The sequence below is a fragment of the Anomalospiza imberbis genome, chromosome 1 (genome assembly GCF_031753505.1).
Source record: "Anomalospiza imberbis isolate Cuckoo-Finch-1a 21T00152 chromosome 1, ASM3175350v1, whole genome shotgun sequence".
Lineage (NCBI taxonomy): Eukaryota > Metazoa > Chordata > Aves > Passeriformes > Viduidae > Anomalospiza > Anomalospiza imberbis.
Window position 1 is genome coordinate 69,902,807 of NC_089681.1, and position 19,707 is coordinate 69,922,513.

The 19,707-nt window shown below is 42.3% G+C and overlaps 2 protein-coding genes and 1 long non-coding RNA gene across 7 annotated transcripts in view; 2 read left to right on the forward strand and 1 right to left on the reverse strand.

Annotated features, from left to right (window-relative positions):
- DDC (dopa decarboxylase) overlaps positions 1–11,368 on the forward strand; it is a 77,877-nt gene extending 66,509 nt beyond the window's left edge. For all 3 annotated transcript variants that reach the window (XM_068195995.1, XM_068195977.1, XM_068195985.1), the window contains 2 exons: positions 3,815–3,916; positions 7,437–11,368. In XM_068195995.1, coding sequence (XP_068052096.1) covers positions 3,815–3,916; positions 7,437–7,652 — 318 coding nt within the window. In that variant the 3' untranslated portion in view covers positions 7,653–11,368. The remainder of the gene's footprint in view (positions 1–3,814; positions 3,917–7,436) is intronic.
- LOC137477214 (uncharacterized) lies at positions 1,900–12,275 on the reverse strand. Of its 3 annotated transcripts, XR_011000882.1 has the most exons (3): positions 11,585–12,275; positions 3,761–3,972; positions 1,900–2,599 (listed from the first exon to the last, which is right to left on the reverse strand). It is a non-coding gene; the product is annotated as an uncharacterized lncRNA (long non-coding RNA). The 3 variants fall into 3 exon arrangements; XR_011000881.1 differs by having other exon boundaries at positions 1,900–3,972; positions 11,612–12,275; XR_011000880.1 differs by having other exon boundaries at positions 1,900–3,972.
- A 2,820-nt stretch (positions 12,276–15,095) lies between these two features.
- Positions 15,096–18,973, forward strand: FIGNL1 (fidgetin like 1). The gene has a single exon (XM_068196026.1). It carries the CDS (start codon positions 15,973–15,975, stop codon positions 18,040–18,042), a length of 2,070 nt encoding a protein of 689 aa, XP_068052127.1. The 5' UTR covers positions 15,096–15,972; the 3' UTR covers positions 18,043–18,973.
- Positions 18,974–19,707: the final 734 nt, after the last annotated feature.

Consider the following 19,707-nt stretch of genomic DNA (forward strand, 5'->3'; position numbering starts at 1 on the left):
ACAACAACAGTCTTCTGGACTGATGCCAACCAGGGTCCATATAAATGTGAAATCTAAATGGTCCATTTGTAAATGGCTCATTTGCAAACCGCTTGACCATCTCTTTATTATTCCTTTGTTGGTTTAAGTCTTCTCAAAGAGCTCAGAAGTAATTTGAGAAATTTAGGCGTTAGTATGTTTTTGTATGCAATCCCTATGAACATTGTGACTCAGCTGAATCCTCCTTAGGACCAAAAGTAATGAGTGTACTGAGGATAATGAATGCCATTAAAAATTAACAGTAGAGTCCAAGAAAGTGGAACTGTACATAACAGCAATACTAGAGATAGTATTTGAACTGGAGAGTGGCACAGTCCAAGTGGCTGTTAAGAAGACTCTTCTGACAGCATTTCCCTTCAGTGTTGTGGGAGGCAGGCTAAGGCAGGCAAAGAAGTGAAATTTATAAGAGAAAAAGTATGAAGTGATCAAGACTAGGGCAGTATGCTTATCTGCATATACACAGTAGTGTACTCTGATGCTTCAGAGAAGCTCCCTGTAATCAAAAGCTATTTTAGCTCTTGAAGGCATTGCCCAAAAATTTAAATTCAGCTTGAACACTTCAATGCAGAAGCATTTAAATTTATATTCATAATTATAGTTATTTACTCACAGAAATACATAGGAAAATACAGACTTTTTTAAATAGGGACCACATCTTAGTGCCTCGCAAGTTTACTGCTCCTATTACTGATTATGTAAAACATTTCCCTTAATCCAGAATAACCAAATTAATTAGATCCTTTGTTTCCTTTCTCATTCTTTTGGAGAAGAGCATAGGTTATTTACCTGACATAATAGTGACCCATAACAAGCCTCTTTTTTTCAATCAGCTAAATTGCACTGCAAAGACTAGGGCTGTTATTCTGTTCCTATATACCAAGATACTTCAGGACACTAACACAGTCCATGTGATTCCACTCTGAGAACACACCTGATGGAGGGATTGCTCAAATGGTAGTTTTAGAAACAGTATATGAGTTGGCTTGCTTATGTCCACACTTCTGTTAAATCAAATAACAGTTCTACATAAAATAATTTTGAAAAGTTAAATAATATTTGAATGCCAACCTCAAGTTAATGGTGCTGGGGACACAACTTGAAAAAGATGTCAAAATCAAAAGCACTTGGAGGATTAAGATATCTACAGGTCAGGCTTGGTATGTACACATTCAGCAGAAAACTGAGGAACAGCCCATCAGTCTTTTACTTCTCCTTTTTTCCTATCCTTAGTTTCAGTGCCTGCAGTTTTGTTTTCACAGTGTACCTGCCTGTCTTGAAAAGTTGAAGCACTAAAGCCACACGTGTCCTCCTGTGAATTATTGCCACGCTCACGTCCAGAGGATGGATACAGCTTTTGGACTTAGAGAGGCGCGTGTGACACCTAAATGCCCTGCAGTTCCACAGAACTTGACCTTCCTGGCTTGATAATATTTAACTTTAATGTTGTAGCAATCTTTGTAAGAGTAATTCAGGATAACAGCTTATGGTTCAAAGGTGCAAGGCCTTGGGTAACTATATTTATGCAAAGTTATACACGTGAAACTCCAGTTAAATCCCCACTTTCTCTCATTCCAGTACAGTAAAACCTAAAACGCTTGGTGCCCCCCAGTGTCTTTACGAATTATTGCTGTTTGTTAAGACTTGCTGTGAATAAAAGTATTTGCATCCAGACATGAGTGCAAAATGCTTCCAGAATTTTCGTTTGTGGCTTACCTAAATTTTTTTCTATTTTCCCTTGCTTTTATTTCTTTCAAATTCCTGAAAAATCATTTAGTTCAAGAAATGGACATAAGTACCTGCTATAAAATGCACAGCTTGGGTCTGGAGTTTTCTTGTACAAACTTCTCACAGTAAGCCAGATCTTAAATGTTTCCTTTATTCAATTCTTACCCAGATAAATTTTGATTAAATTCAGCTGGTGATTACATTCAGCTGGACAGTTGTGAAATTCTTATCTCATTGAACATGATTTGTTTTATGGCTTTGATTTCCAAGACACGGTACATGCAGTAAAGAATTTTGTGGAGCCATGTAAAAGACATGTTTGGTTAAAGCTATAGAACATGAGGATAGGAGGAGACAGTAAAAGACCATTACACCACTTGTGCCTATTTCACATATGTTTTTCATGCACTTATTAGGCATACAAATATCTGTATGTATGCAGATACTTCTGGTTGGATTTCACAGCTGTAAATTCATGCTCCTTGTATTAGCAGAACATTCTAATGCCTTGGAAGGGATTGAGGATTTTATTGGTCTCATTCCTGACTCAAAGAGCTTTCAGGCTAATTTTAGAGGGAGATGGTAAATGGATGTAACAAACAGCAGAACAGAATAGTAACAAGAAGATTGGCTGGTTAAAGAGGGTACCAATAAGCCAAATATGAAGGTTTTGAAGAAATGTTTTGATTTGATCTAAACTATGCTTTTCTATTTTAAGAAATAAAAAAACAGCAGAAAGCTATGATTAAGATTGCAAAATCTGTTGGCTTTTTTTCTTCTTTTTTTTTCCCTTTTCTGTAGTTTCTGTTTTGCCTTGTCCTTTTGGAAGAAGCTCCTGTGAGATGATACGTTCCACATTTAACCTTGACCCAAAGTGATATGTTTCATTTTTGTTTAATAGCTGACCTTGAACTTACGGAAAGTTGAAGTGCAAAAGCATGGGCTTAGTTGATTATTTTTATAAAATTATTTGCAATCCTAAATATATAAAAGCTGAAAAATCCTTAAATATGATTTTTAGATATTTCAGATAATTTTTGCTATAGACTGGCTATTGCATGAAGACAAACTATAATTCAAATAGCTGTTTGCTGTTGTTGTGTTACCTTTTTTGGTTGGTTGTTTGGTTGGTTTTTTGGCTTCTTCTAGGATAGTGAACACTAAGTTAAGGATATAGCCAGTAGGAGGGGGACTGGATAAGGTACTGCAGGTATCTGATGAGGATATGTGTAGGTTTTTTGAAAGTGCTTTTAAATTAATTTTCTCTTTGAAAGAAAGAAATGCAAAACACATTATGAGTATGTAAGTATCGCTGACTAATGTTAAGACTTCCCAGCTGATTTTTAGTATGTATCCTATTTATTTGAATTTTTAGTATCCTATTTATTTGAATTTTGGTTTCATCTGCTTGGAAGTAATTGCTCTGGCTTGGTGCCCTGTGTCATCCTTTTTTGCCTCCGTAACTTCTCAACAGGTTTGCTGAGATTTGCTGTCCATTTTCTTGATTATACTGCCATCAACTTTTTTTTCAACTGAACCTGAGCATGCAGGTCAGAATAGTGAGCAAGTTCTCCCTTTCTTCACAGATTACTCATATTAAGGGAGTTATTCTAAAAAGTATATCTTTCCAGCTCAATTTTCACTGAAATTGTGACATTTTTTCCCTGTATATCTGTGCACTTCCCCCTTTCTCTCTAATGACTTCTGGATTCTTTAGCCATTCCCAGCCAAAACTAACAGTGGTATAAAACCTAAAGGACAATTATTAAAATTATTTACTCTTAATGTGGTATCATATCAAATTGTGCTGAAGTGTCTCAAGAAGTAGACCAGCACTGCCTAAGATAGACTGAGATACTAATACAGCAATGGCTCCATATGGTCTCTGGAAGTCATAAACGGGATGGAAGTTAACACAAACAGATGGCAATATGTGAATATTATCACACAGCAGCAGAAGGAACAGAGCAAAGGAATGGAAAATACTTCAGCACACCTTTTCTCTTGGTGAATCAAATTTATTCAATATAGATACTCTTTCTCTTCTCAGCATGTTAGACTGTCGCATCAATTTGAACACTTAGTCCTTCAGGATGAAAGGTTTGAGATCTGTGCTGAGGTTGTTTTGGGACTCGTCTGCTTCCGGCTGAAGGTAAGGCAGCTAAGATCTCCTATTTCTTCTCTCATGGCTTACAGCAACACCAGAACCTGCAATTGAATGCAGTCTTTGTAGTTATTATACTTGATTATTTTTTAAGGAAAGTAAAGCGAGTTTGTTTAGAACAAAGCAGATGAAAGAAAAAAGCTTTAGACAATTTTTTTAAAACTGAATCAAAAGCTTAAAGAAATTAAAGCATATTAAGGCATGGAAACATACAGTCAAGGCAAACAAATGTTTAAACCAGTCACATGAAATTACTTACATTCTATGTGGGATGAGCTTTGATAAAGATGACTGTTTTAGTATATTTCCCTAGATTTCTGAATATGATGAGTGTATATTACTTGTTTCTTGTCAAGTTAATTTCTTATGTGTATATATTTGATATTCAATTTTATTTAACAATACTAAGATAAAAATCAGAGCATTTTTATTTTCTTTAAAGACTGTTTTTTCATCTATAAAATTTGATGGTAAAACTGGGAAAATTGAAGTAATATGTGTTTAAGAATAGGTTACATGGGAGACCAGCTTTCCTGGTCTGCTTTTTATTGCTGAACATTATTCTTTTGCCCTGTTTGGCCTTTTATTCCCCAAAATCTCTCAAAGTGCCAAGTTCATTGATGTGGACACCTTGCCCAACGAAAACTAGAAAATTCATTCTGCACTTGGAGCATAAAAGCTGCAGTAGTTGGTAAAGCTCATTTGTTTCAATCAGCCATTAAAAAGGGATCAGTGTCTCAGTTTAGGTAAAGAAGTCATTTTCTAGAGGAGCTTGCAGCTAAAGCCTTGCAGAGGACTGGATTGTAACATTGAATCTGCTACCAAGCAACAATAACAATATCAGCACTAGTGTTTTTCTAGTTAACATGACACCTAAATGAGCTTTAGCTATTCTGAAGGCTTGCGAGAACATCTTTTCTCCTTCTGGGTAGTTTATTTTTAACAAATTATTTTCTCAGTCATTTAGTTGCCCCGGTTATCTGAGTTTGATGCAAGTGGTTGAAGAAGCTAATAAGTAAATAATAAAGTAATGGTGAGTTCACCTGGAATAGGAAAACGGTTTTGTTTGAATTTATAGTGTTTAAAATAAAATTTAAAAAGATCCTGTGTTTAAGGGATCAGACAGATTACAGAATGTAGTTTTTTTCAGTCAATGTAAACATGAATAAAATCTCTTTTCTAACAAGAACTTTTAAGACATGTTGAGGGATAAATTCTGTGGCTTCTATTGCTCAATAACAAAATGTTGGTTGCAGTCTGCTTTCTCACATGGAACAAGCAAACACTAGTTTTTCAGATCCAGACACAGCTGTTAGTCAGTGCTCTACATTTACTTTGAAGGAACAGTTCTGGTGAAATAGAGCATAGCAACACAGGAATTGTCACTTTTGATCAGACCAGTAGCTCATCTACATCTGTTCTCCTGTCCCTCATGATTCAAAGGAAGAAATCACATCCAAAGGGAAAGACAATTTTACAATGGGAGGTAAATATCGGACCTTTAGCAAAGAAACCTTTGGACAAGTTGTAGAATAAAGGCCTGATTCCACTGAAAACCAGTGTTAAAATAGCAGTGGTTTTATTTCTTGCTTACCCGATCCAAAAAAAGAAAAAAAAAATCTAGCAAGCTTTCAAATTAGGAGCTTTTTATAGCTATTTTAACAGCTTTATTTGCTATTTATATCACTCCTTCAAAAATCTGTCATTTTTATAATTCATATTAAGATACATCTTAGAAGAAGGATATTTGTAATTTTTATGTAGTTATAGTAGGATTAAGGGTCAGGGGACTTGAACTGTATAATGCTGCACAGCTGTAAAACTATGAAATATTTTTTTCTTACTTCCTTTGTTCTTGAGAAGCCCTTTTTAATTTTTTCGCTTAGCTGTAACTTTTAATTTTTTGCCTTTCACACTGTTGAGCAAATGGACTAATTACCTATGACTTTCGTATTATAATTATTTCATCAAATATGTCATGCCAAAGGGTTAGTTTTAGGCCTCCTTGTCATGACTGCAGATGAATACAAGTCAAGCTAGTAATTTCTCCAAGGGGGTGAGAATGCTGTCGTATTGAAGCTCACAGACTCAATCAAAGCTGCCTTCTCAAAGCTCTGGGAGAGGATTAGTCACTACCAACTTCAATTTGACGTGACACCCGAGTGTCACAGCAGCCCTAAGGGGGAGCTGTGAGAGTAGAACAGAAGAAAGATAAATTAATCTTTCTTCTTCCTCCCTTCACTCCTGCCAACTTAACATCATATAACTGCTTGTATTGCCTGAAAGTCAGTGCTGTGCATTTGATATTAAAGGTGAGGATTGTCATTTTAATAATGCATTGCCTTTGGTAAGGAAGCAGGACATCATTGTCAGCAGTGACTGACCTGTAATGGGTGGGGACTTACAAAATTAAAAAGTTGGTCCATTTTCTTAGGACCAACTTTTAGTTGGTCCTAAGAAACTAATGCTCTTAGTTAGGAGCATTTCAGTCACATAAATATCTCCTGGAAGAGTAAGGCTAAGCCATGAATTTTAGTACTTGACACCAAATTCGTAATAACTTATGCTAAGACAGAACAAGGTTTTGACTTGGGTTCATCTCTTAATTCTTAATATGATCTAAAAATGTGAGAATGATACATTTATCCTTGCTGCCAATAGGAAACTGTCTGCCTTATGCTTTGGTTTTATATGGAAAAGGCTAAGCAGGAAAGTCACAATTGCCCAGATTTGAGAGAAGGTGTTTTCTGGTCAGGATGTTTTCAAGAAGACCAATGCTGCCACTGTAACACAACTGCTGCTGAACAGAGGGATTTGTCCATTTGCGACTCTTTTTCCACAGTCAGTGCTCAGTAAGGGGGCACTGCGCTAAAAATGGAGATGATCCCAGAATCTCTTGCAATTGTGTGTTGCCACCAGTGTAATAGGTTGCACAATACCTAAAATACTTCCTCTGATGGATTCTGTGGTGGGTAACTATTATAGAACTTGAGGCAAATACTTTTTTAGGGTTTCTATTGATCATATCCCTACTTAGACCAGGGATATAGTACCTTAATTTTTTTAAAATTAAGAATAAGATTTACTATTCAAAAGAATCTCTCACAGCAGCCATGCTTAAGTGAGGAAAGTTAGTATAGTTCACTGCAAAACTTCCTCCCATGTTTGTTTGATTAGATCCAAGAAGAGTGTAGTAACACAGATACAATAATGAATGCTTTTAACATAGCTCATGACCTTAGGTCACAAAAAGGCAGTCAGCTATCACAAATGCCCCAGTGTGAACACTGCTTCTAAACTGAAGGTAATCCCTAAATCTCTTTGTTGCTCAAAACTTCTCTCTTACATCATCATCTTTTTGTGATCCTTTGATGGCAAAGCAGTGAGAGATGAGAAGGTGACTGCTCATTACTGGTGTTACTTGAGCTTGGCTGCTTGGTGGGATTTAAATTTTCCAGAATTGTTTCTGAAATTCATTGCCATATCCATTGAATTACAATGATTTCAGGGCTCAAATGAACTAAACAAGGCACTTCTAAAAAGCATAAATGATGCCAAGAAGATCCATCTGGTCCCATGCCACCTCCGAGAGAAGTTTGTACTACGTTTTGCTGTTTGTTCCCGCACAGTGGAATCCACCCACATCAAGTTTGCCTGGCAGCATATCTCACAGCTGGCAACTGATCTTCTGAAAACATGGGAGCAAAACCACCACCAGCAGTAGCAGCAGTGAAGTATAAGTGGAGATGAGGTAATTAACTGGCTTTTTCTGTGTTGCCAAGTTTTATTTTAGATGCAGGTGGGAAAGACAAACTATGGAGGAAAAAAGTACAAAACCTATTGTTATATAGCCCAGCTGCAGTAACAAAATCCTTGCCAGTGAGTTGAATTGTAACCATAGTCATTCCTTCTCTGTACTGTAGTTTCATCTTGCCTGTTTCCAGGACGCACATAGCCAAGGAGAATCGAGCTGTCATTTCTTACCAGTTTGTAGTCAAGAGCATTTGTTCAACCAAGCAATGGAAATGGAAGGGTTGGTGCTCCCTCCATTGTCCTTGTTCACCTCTAGCACACCCCCTTCTTTCTTCACAGATGAAACTAAGAGGTCTTATAACCAATTAATTTTGTATTATTAACCAATTAATTTAACATTACTATGACTGCAGGAAGAAGCCATGTTGGGGAAGTTTAATTCAGTTTGTAAATATGTTAGTATCTGAATAGACATGCACAAATGTTACCAGGATTTGAGGCACTATCATGTCATGATACACTTGCTGCAGGAATTTTGTAAATGAACAAAGGACCAAGGACTTCAAGACTTTCTTCATTGCATAGCCAGACTTAGGGGAATGAACATCATCCTTCTGACAGGTTCTCTACTTTCCCCTAAATGGTTTGCTTTTAAAACAGCCATTTTGTAAAATTCCAGCAAATAGGTTATGCCAGCTATTGGTTTCCAGATTTATCATTCATAATGACGTCCCTGAAGAGCTCCTCCTAAAGAGTTTTGTCAAAAGCTATGTGCTACCTGGTATTCTATATTTTTAATCAAGTTATTATCAGCAGTGATTACTTGAAAATAGTCTGTAAGATATGTTTTGCGAAACTGAGTTGTGATTTGTTTTTATGGCTACTATTTTGATTACTTCATGGTGTAATAAATCTTTGTCAAAATGTGCTAAGAAATGTGATGTCAAAAAATACTACTCTTAGTTTCTCAAATTAGCTAGCAAATGAGTAAGCAAGTGACAATAAAAACAGGAAGTAAGAAAAAACCCCAAAATCAGCTGTGGCACTCCCATCAGTGGTTTTCTTCCATTAACAGTGATGAATGGAAAATGAAAACACTGGAAAACCTTTTTCTGAGAAAGTCAAATAATATATATGTGACACAAACCATTGATACATCCTCCTGTCAAAGGCAGGCATAGTAAAGAACTAAAATGAAAGTTGGAGGCTAAAGTCAGAAGAATATAAAGTCACAAAGTACTTTTGCCATTTTAAAAACATAAATTCCAGACAGTTATTTCTGTGAAAATAAGAACAATATAATTGGCTGCTCCAAGAAAAATAATATGTAGGATTAATTCCTACATTTGCATTTCAATCTTCCTTTTTAATGCTCATATTAACTTCTACAGCCTCTTGAGCAATGTGCACAATTATTCAGCTTTCTTCTTCCATCCCTTTCAAGTGTACTTCCTACAGTTGGAAAGTTGCAAGTAGACCAGGGAAAATGGATCAGGACAGTTAATTTGGCACATGATCTGCTCCTACCCGTGCCTTTCATAATCTCTCACTTCTAGGGTGCAAACTGGGAAGGACTGCTATTTCCATTAGGAACTGATTTCCCAGGTAACAGATGAAGAAAGGGATAACCAATGAATTTGGTAAAGCACAGTAATACTTGAGCAGGTGACTGACACAACACTACAGTCAGCTACAGTGTCAGAAATTTTCATAGCATCATTCTCTTCAGCAGAACCAATATGAAATTCAGCATTTCTGTGGTAGCACAATGCAGTAGATTGGTAGACTGAAGAGAGTGGAAAATGCTGGCAGTTGTTCCCTTTCTCTGTTACTATTTCTTTTAAAACAACCTTATTCAGATCTCATGACCTGGAAAACAGCGTTCATCCATAACACGTATCTTCCACACTGATACAATTTTACAACTTTTACATTATGAAAACTCTAGAATCTTGGAGCCAAAGAATTAAATGTTCTCTGTGAGACAGACCAGTATTTTGTATGTGAAATATATAATCAGGGTTGCCCAGGAAAAAAAAAAAAAAAAAGATCAGATTTGGATCAAAGCTATCCCAGAGTAAATCCAGGATAATTCCACTGAAATGAAATGGAGTTACTCTGGGCTTAGGTGACTATAATTGAAATTAAAAATCTGACTAATAAGTATGGGAAAACAAAGGCATAAGGTAAGACACCCCTAAACTGAACATAAGAAGATTCTGCCAGAAATCTGCTCCATGGAAACCAGAGCAGAGATGAATTATGCCTGCCTGTGTCAGCCTCCAACTGCTGTAAAACTGGGATGCAGGCAGGATGCACACCCAAACCTAGGAGAGGTGAAATGTCCTCAACAACCCAGAATTAGACATAGATACCTTTAGACATTTGTGGGGAAATACTGCCAAAACTGACATTCAATTAAACATTTTTCAGTATCTGGATATCAGTTTAAGAAGTGGCTGTTGTCCAGATAGAGAAACTCCTGTTGGCAAAGAACTGAAGATAAAGGCTTATATAAAATATAGATGGAGTAAAAGTTCATTTTTGGGCTTTTTTTTAAAGAAGTGACATTAGTAAATCTGTCTAATAAACAGCAGTAATGAGACCCATGGAATTACATTTCCCCCTGGCTATCCCAGTACAGAAACCTGAAGTTCACAGTTCTGGTTTTTCTGAAATTCTAGAATGATTCAAATATGTAACTAGTGAAGGCCTTCATAGTATTCAGTCTCTCATACCTTCTTTTCTCCATGTGATAATTCCTTCTTAGACTATTAACATTAGGTCATCTGAAAAGGAAATACGGGCTGTGTAATCAACTCAAGAAGAAGCATTGAAAGGAACATTTTAAAAAAGAACATAACTGCTGTTTCTGTTCGGTAGCTTTGCAATGTATCTGTAAGTGAGAAATACTGCATTTATGAATAGTTAATGTTAACCTGGATTTATTGTGCCTTGTGTGCCAAAGCTAATATAGCCTGTGCCGATGAATACTGTTTGATATTAAAAATAATTACAAAATCACAGAACTGTACTTTAGTAGAATATCCACATCTCAAGGAAGACCACGACTATTAGAGAAGGAGGGAATAACCTGACTTTTACTTTCAGGAACCTCAATTTATTTTTTTTAAACTAGCAGAGTGCAGTACTTACATTCTTAATGACAGATTATATTTTATTACTGATGATGAAATAATGAAAATGTATGTATTTATGAAAGTATGGGTAATATATTATACTCTGAACTGCATTATAATTATTAAATTTTTAATTTTTTCTTGTGTTCATATACAAGATTCTGCTCATGGTTGTTTTGTTGTTGTTGAAGTATGACTTATCACCGTAAGTGATGAGCAGTAATCACATTGAAGTTGCCTTACAACAGCAGTCTAAACCTTGAGATGTATAAACTTGAATTGCTCAAAGACAGAAGCAAATGAGAAATAAAACTGAGAGTTCCGAAGACCTGGGTGGTTGGTGAGGACAGGTTAAATAACCATCAATGGATAATATCTGTATAGCATATGTAGAGCTTGTATGTTCTAAGTGGAAAAATAATCAGAAGTCTAATGCTCTAATTATGATTTGTGAGCTGTTGACTCCCTATAAAATCTGTACCCAAAACCTACTGAACAGACATATAGGTTTTAATTGGCAATATAAATAAACTAAAACAAAACTACAGCTATTGTCTCTTTGTACTTAACTAAGCTTTTCTCATCTCATTCATGCCAGATGCATTATAGGAGGCCCAACTTCCCCACTCGTATCAAGTCAGTGTCCTGATTTTCACCACCAAGGACTTTTTTTCAATGTGTCCTTCAAGTTACTTTGCAAATGGGAGCTCGCAAATTATCCAGCAGGAAATTTCCTCCTCAGCAACCGGAGTCTGAAAAATACCTGGCCATATCCAGGGCCAGTGCCAACCCTTCTGCCGAGTTCTGCACAGTGCTGCAGCTGGATCTGCCACTGGAGCCACCTGCCCAGCTTTGGCTTTGTTTCGTAGCTCCGGTGCCATCCAGTAGGACAGGGAAGTGCTCCATGACATCAGTCCTGCCTGGCTGCAGCCCACGTCCCAAAGGCTGCTTTGCTCCCTGCCTCTGTGCAATACCAGGGAAATCGGGCAAGCATACCCTAAGAGAAATTTGATGGCAGCAGCATCACACACGATTTAAATGTTAGCCCAGTTGGGTCTGAGATGATAGCTTGCATACCAGCACAGACAGTTTAATGTGCTGTCTGCACTAATGGCATAACAAGCCTGATGTATAACAAAAACCTGACGGTAACTGCAGGAAAGGTTCCTCAGGGAAATTAAACGTTCACCCACACAGAAGCGTCTCTGTTAATACCAGAGGTGTAACTGCAGCTAAGAGTGCTAATTTGCATCTAGGTTGGTGTGCTAATTTGAACGTGGGTTGGTGTTATCCCGATGGGGACTCCACCACCACATTCAGTTCATGGGATGCTTCCACATGGACCACCATCTTTTGCCCTGCAGAAGAGTGTGTCATTCATCTTGTCCTTGTCAGAGCTGTTCTCCCAGAAAGGCCTGTGCAGCAGCTGTCGTTTCCAGGAGTGCTAGACAGCGTCTCCTTCTGACACTGCCGTGGCGGCCCCGCAGCCGGTGTCACGGGTAAAGATGAAATAGGTGGCCGTGGAGGTCAAGTGCTTGTGTGCCTGAGGGCCAGGTACCCATCACTGGCTGCGAAGTCACCACCAGGGTTAAGGTTAGGGTTAGTGCCTCGTGCTTGGGCCATCGTTCGTGGAACCTACCTCCTGTGGAGGCCGTCCTGCACGGAGGGCTGCTGCCAAGGACTCAGCCCGGGACGCCACTGGCCCGGCTGCCCGTGAGCCGAGCAAAGGGCATGCAGAGGCCGCCGGACCGCCAGGAGAGGAACACACTGCGGGCGGCTGGGGAATGCTGATGGGAGGTGGCCGCCCTGCCGCTTTGGGCAGCTAAAGACGAGTTTGACACAGGAAGAGCCACAGCAATTCCGCTCCTTCAGTCACGCTGAACTTGTCTGCCTCACAGAAATTGCACATCTCCACGTTTCCATTTTCTACTGCTACTGAAAAGGGCCAGGACAGGCAATAAACGTGACAGAACCCGTTACATTCTCCAGCCTCCCTTCTCGGCTGCTCTGACCTGCAGCTGAGGAACCAAGCCCCGAGTAGAAAGGTTTTTCCGAAGCGCGCGAGCAGGGCCGGCGAGGCGCGGGAGCCGAGACACCGGCACCAGGGGAGCGCCCGAGGCCGCCGGCAGCGGCTTCGGCGGGAGACGCGGGAGGACTCGGGAAGGAGGGGGGGAGATGAGGGGACACGGGACGGGAGCGAAGGGAACAGGCGGACGGCACGGCACGGCACGGCACGGCACGGGAGGGATCCGCTGGGAGCTCGCCGAAGGTCCCGCCGCTCCCACAGAGGCGGGGAGTCGGCGCGGGCCCGGCCCCGCCTCCCAGGGCACGGACCCCGCGCCCATTGGACAGAGCGCGCCTCAGGCGCAGCCAATAGGGAGCTCCTGCCCTGCCGCGCGCCGTCCATCCCAGCGCTGCGGGTGACGTAGACGCAGCGAACCCGCCCCTCTTCCACTCGGCCCGCCCTCCCGACGGCTGATTGGCCGCGTCTCCCGGAGCGCTGTTATCCGATTGGCGGGCGGGGCGGGGCGGGGCCGGGCGCAGAGCGGGCCCGCGCGGGTGGCAGAGGCGGCGGCGGCCGGTGGGTGCAGGGCGCGGGAGCGGCACGGCCGGGCCTGGGAGGCAGGGGAAAGGAAAAGGGAAAAGGGAAGGGACGGAGCCGCGGGACCCTCTCGGGGCCGGGGCCTCCGCTTCCCGCTGCCCTCAGGGGGCACCCGCCCGCCGCCGGGCCGGCCAGCGCTCCTAAGCTGAGGGGCCGCGGCTGCCGGCTGGGTAGGGGCGATGAGGGTCAGCCATGCCCAGGCAGCTTCCCGCTGGATTCCTGAGGGCAGTGAAGGGGTGGGTGTGCTCGCGTAGCTGGCCGTGTTTCCCTGGGCCCCGTGCTCGGCGTGCTCGTGTGTGGCGGCAGCAGCAGCAGCTGCCGCCCGCTCCGCGCTGAGGCGAGCACGCCCCCGAGTGCCAGATCCATTGGTGGCGGTGCTTGGATACGCCTCCAGCTTCAGGCGTGCGCACGGAGTACGCTGTCCTCGTCTGGGAACTGTTCTGGCTGAACGTGTGTGCAAGTGGCTCTCTTGGAGAGAAGTTCTAAGGCTATGAGGACAATTAATATTGATTAGACACGGGGGAAGGAATGATGCTAGACGGTGTTTGAGATGATTATAAATAACTAAAGGGTGGGTGTCGAGAGGGTGGATCCACGCTCTTCTTGGTGGTGCCGAGCAATAGGACAAGAGGCGATGGCAGAAACTGAGGCATAGGAGGCTCTGCCTGGATATGGGGAAGAACTTCTCTCCTGCGGGAGTGACCATACCGGAACAGGTTGCCCGGAGAGGCTGTGGATCCCCTCACTGGAGATATTCAAGAACTGTCTGGACACAATCCTGTGCCATGTGTGCTGGGATGATCCTGCTTGAGCAGGGAGGTTGGACCGGATGACAACTGTGGTCTTTTCCAACCTTCCCCATTCTGTGATTCTGAGAATAATCAAACAAATTTCAAACTGGTTGCCACTCTTCCATTGTTATGACCTTCCCTCAGTGCTGTGAATGTGACCACTGAATCCTTAAGAAAGTGGTGGTGAACTTGAGATTTTATGTTCTGAACTATGGAAGTATTTAATCGGGGCAAATACCTGCTAATAAGCTTTTCCTGAGTTTATGCTTTTATGTCACTAAAGATAATTTTGATTCAACAGTTACAAAAAATATTACATGCACAGTGAAAGCCGTTTAGAGAAAAGAAGTAAAAGGCTGCAGCCTTTCACTCCTGTTCTCTTGTCACTCAGCTATGGATGGATGATGATGTGAGTTTGTATCACATTCTCTAGGTGCAAGTTACACTTCTCATGGTACAAAAGTTGGCAGTAACTTTTCAGAAAGTCTTGCTTTTGTGGTTTGTTTGTTTTAATTGGATTTGCTTGTAGAAATGCCAGATTTGCAGGTAAAATGTATTTTGACTTTTCTAAACAGCTCTACATATCTGGGCTGTAGTAAAAAAAATATTCAAACAAAAATGATTGACATCCTCATTATTTATCATGTGTGCAGGCATATAAGCATATGAGCAATAATCATATTGTGCTCTCTGTTGTCTAATGCTGATGCCAGACTTTTTGCAAATAATTAGGGACTACAACCTCACTTAGCCTGGATTCTTTCAGTTCTGTCTTCCCAGCCTTGCATGAACATTGCACCTGTACCTTCATCTCCACTCTTACGCAGTCCGTAGCTGATCCAGAGGATTGCGACTTGGCTCACTCTCTGTTGGAAAGAGTGCAGAGTATATGGACACGATACTTTGCAGAGAAAGAAAATACATTGTGGACTTGAGCAAATCATTTCAAGTCAAACAAAATACTCCTCCTGAGTCAAATGTCATCTTTCCTATTTGTTAAAAGAAACCCAATAAAAAAGGAGTTTAAATTCTGCTTTCTGAAACTGAGAAATAAGCATTGCTTTAAGCACGCAAGAGCTTTGTTTCTCTAAAGTGTAAAATGGGAACGCTTTAGTGCCTTCTAAATGGAAGAAATAATTTTGAACATTTTCTAGTTATCTGTTAATATTTTCTTAATATGAAGTCTTGCTACATTCAGGATTAATAATTCCATTTTTATCTCCCCTCGAAAATGCTGCACACAATTTTACTTACTAGCTTAATAGTTTCATTTTTATTACCATCACTGTAATAAATGAAATCATTCTGACAGTGGTGTATCCTCTGTCCTCTGCTGCACTGTGCCATATTCTGTCAAATAAGAATGAAAGCATTGGTGATTTCATTTAACAAGGCCAGTTTTTGCTTGGCCATCTGTTACCATTCTTTGCAGCCTGCTTAGTCCCCAGGAGACCTCTGGTTAGAAGCAAACTCTCTTTTTTTTATTTTCCCCCCACTTTTTTTTTTCTTTCTTTGGACAAGGAATAAAAAAGAACCTCAGTCTAAATGGCTTTGAACCACAGAGCTGGTTGCTTTTTGAAAAGATTAAAGTGTCCAGACTGGCTAAGTAGCTTGCAAGACCTCCTGCTTTGTTTCTCTCAGTTAAAATAATGTAGGTTTTCCTGTAAGTATTTAGGAAAGGGAGGAAGCAGCTGGTGCAAATGGTGTGAAATGGCATTTTAAAACTGAAGGTATTTTCTCTCTGTTCCAGTGTCAGTGATGGAGGCCCCCACCCCCAGCGCGGTGCACCTGAGTGACTGGCAGGAAAGTTACTTTGCTGTCACCTCTGGCACCTGCACGCCCGGGCAGAAGGCAGACGGATACCGTGCCAAGATCCTGCGCATTCAGTATGCATGGGCAAACTCCGAGATCTCCCAGGTCTGTGCTGCCAACCTGTTTAAGAAGTACGCAGAGAAATACTCTGCGATTATTGACTCTGGCAACGCAGAGACTGGCTTGAATAACTATGCGGAAAACATTTTGACTTTGGCAAAATGTCAGCAAAGTGACAGTGACAAGTGGCAATCTGCCTTGACAACAGATAATGTGTTTGAATTAAAGTGTGTGCGAGAGAGGATGCAGGCTGGCAAAATTTTCCAGAGCTCTCAGATGGCACAGACAGATGCCCGTGTACGAGCTGATAAAGGGGTCAGCGCCTCTGCTGCTCCAGCTCTTCTTAAACCCGATGTCTTTGGCAGTACCAGGGAGACTGAGCTCCCTGCTGGCTCAGCAAAATGTGCAAGTCAGGGACCAGATCTTCTTAGGCATCCCTCATCTTCCAAGTCCCTTCAAAGCAGTGTGCCTTCTGTGACCAGAACTTCAGACGCACTTCCTGCTGCTTCAGCCTCCTTAAGCAGACAGGTTCTTCCAGGTTTCCAGGCAACTCCGCTCTTTGGAAGTAAAGAAGCCACTAATAGTAGTTCTCTGAAAATGCCAGGTAACTGTTGTGATGGACAAAATTTGTCTCTTTTCAGCCAGTCAGCTGTACCTGCCTCGTCTGCAAATTCTGGGAAAAGAAAAGCATTCTATGGTCTGGCTGATGAAGGCAGCACAGCTATTCCTAGCCTTGCTCCATGTCAGGCTTCCATTTCTACAGAAGCAAATGGTTTTTCAGGGCAGAGAAACAGAAATGAAGAGAGCAGTGCTCCTGGGTTTAAAACTGCAAAGGAACAGCTGTGGGTGGATCAGCAAAAGAAATCTCAAAACCAGCGTGCACCGGTCTCATCTTATGGAGGAGTAAAAAAATCCCTGGGTGCAGGCAGGTCTCGGGGTCCGTTCAGCAAGTTTGTGCCTCCAGTTCCGAAGCAAGATGGAAGTGAAAATGGAGGAGCACAGTGTAAGCCTCATGTAGGGGAATCAACAGACCCATTGCTGCCTGTGGATGAACGGCTGAAAAACATAGAACCAAAAATGGTTGAACTCATCATGCACGAGATCATGGACCACGGGCCTCCGGTCAGCTGGGATGACATTGCTGGAGTTGAGTTTGCCAAAGCTACTATAAAAGAAATAGTGGTGTGGCCCATGCTGAGACCAGACATCTTCACCGGCTTGCGGGGTCCTCCGAAAGGAATTCTGCTCTTTGGCCCCCCTGGGACTGGCAAGACCCTCATAGGCAAGTGCATCGCATGCCAGTCTGGAGCAACTTTTTTTAGCATCAGTGCTTCCTCTCTGACTTCCAAGTGGGTGGGTGAGGGGGAGAAGATGGTCCGTGCGCTGTTTGCTGTGGCGCGGTGTCAGCAGCCAGCAGTGATTTTCATCGATGAGATCGATTCCCTGTTGTCCCAGCGCGGAGAGGGGGAGCACGAGTCGTCCAGGAGAATAAAAACTGAATTTCTGGTGCAGTTAGATGGGGCAACAACCTCCTCTGAAGATCGTATCCTGGTGGTTGGAGCAACAAATCGACCCCAGGAAATTGATGAAGCTGCCCGAAGGAGACTGGTGAAGAGACTGTACATCCCTCTCCCAGAAGCCTCTGCCAGGAAGCAGATTGTCACCCGGCTGATGGCAAAGGAGCACTGCTCTCTGAATGAAGAGGAAATCAAACTCATAGTCCAGAAATCCGATGGGTTTTCTGGGGCAGACATGACACAACTCTGTCGGGAAGCTTCTCTGGGCCCTATCCGCAGTCTGCAGTCCATGGACATTGCAACCATCACGCCGGAGCAGGTACGGCCCATCTCGTTCCTGGACTTTGAGAGTGCCCTGAGGACGGTGCGGCCCAGCGTGTCCCCCAAGGACCTGGAGCTCTATGAAACCTGGAACCAGACGTTTGGCTGCGGCAGATGAGCTGCATCACAGCTGTTTTGCAGGAACAGTTTTGGATTTCAGCACTGCCACGTATTAAACCTGTGGCGATTTAGTGCGTCTGCACTTTGTTTTGTTTCTGTCCTGGAATTAAACCTCCTCATGTTATGCAGGCAGATGTCCAGGCTCTGGCTGAACAGCAGTGGCATTGAGAGGTTGACAGAATTTACAGGTTGCTGGGAGAGATGGAAACAAATTCCACTGATGTTTAAGGGGAAGGTTATCAAACCTCACAAATAATTGAAAGAAAGATTGGGGAGATCTTGCAAGGTCCGCCATGCTGTGTCAGTAAGGGATTCAAGTAATAGCAGAAATACCTATTTTGGGTAGGAGTATGGCAAAACTGAGATGGATGGGGAAGAGTAATTAGACATGCTTTGTTTGGGAGGAGACAGGAGCAAAGGGAGGAGAGGGTGGAGGTGGATGTGGACTTGTATGGAAAAATGAAAGGGGGGACAAAAGAGGAATGTCTCTTGTCTGACAGCCTTTTGCCTCATCACTGCAGTCAATACCAGCTTCTCATTAAAAGCTTTTTTGATGATTTTCTGCTTGACCTTACTTTCTGTGCTGCATCAGCATGTGTGGGTGTGTTTTATTGGAAGGTCTGGACACCTGCAGGTGGAGAAGAGGCCATGGGTCACAGGGGCTTTAGGATCTGGGCCCAGCCATGGGGTAGCCAATGTGGGCAGCCAGGTGCTGTAGGGATCCAAAACTCACTGCCAAACTAAGGGCTGGACAAGCTGTCAAGGAGGAAAACCAGGATTGGGAAAGAGCCCCCCAGTGGCAGGATAAGGGGGCTCAGGGTCTGGGCATGGGTATGTGATAAACTTAAATCCTGTGGCAGTGTCTGAAGGCTCTGTGAGTCAGGTGTCCTTGTGAAACTGGAGACCGTGGGGGTTGTGTCATGCACTGGTGACCTTGGGTGCTTGAGGCTGGAGCTGAGGGACAGTGGGGCTGTGGGTGGGTTTATGGGAGGGCATTTGTGTGTGCTGGGAAAAAAGACACTGCTCCCTCTGTCCTCGTCTCTGGGTGTCTGTCTGTGTGGTTTTGTATCCACTGGTTTGGATTAGGAGCTCAGGCTTGCTCCTGGCTGCATCCATCAAATTCAGATAGAAGATGCCTTATTCCAAGAGTGCTGGGCTGTAGTGGTCAGGAAGGAGAAATCCCATGTCCCATCACCTCCTAGGTTCCACTGCTCCTTAAAAAGTCCTCATACATCAGTGGTAAAATTCCTGGCTAGCTTGTATTTGGCATTCATACTTAAGGCATGAAAGAATGCACAGCCTTTTATTCACATAACCTGCCCTTGCCCACTGGCTGAGCACAGCTGTCTCTGAAAGGAAAATAAATGGAAATCTTTCCTTTGGATTCCTTTGTCAGTGTGGCAGAGCTGGCTGCTCTGCTGTCTGTGCTTCATTTTCAGTTTCTCTAAAGAACTTTTTCTCCTGTTGGGGAAAATGCAGAGCTTAAAAGCTGCTCTTCCTCAGATTTCTGTGACACTGGATGAATGCTGTTTAGCTAGCATTTTTTAAAGACATTTGGAAACTACAGGGCCCAGGAGACTACAGTGAGCCTTGAATTCAGAATAATTTGGAAGGCTTAGAATTTCTTAGAGCTCATCCTGATTTAAACAAATGAGTCAGTTTT

Bases quoted from the DNA above. Each gene is read 5' to 3' on its own strand.
- FIGNL1 (XM_068196026.1), top strand. From the start codon at position 15,973: ATGGAGGCCCCCACCCCCAGCGCGGTGCACCTGAGTGACTGGCAGGAA.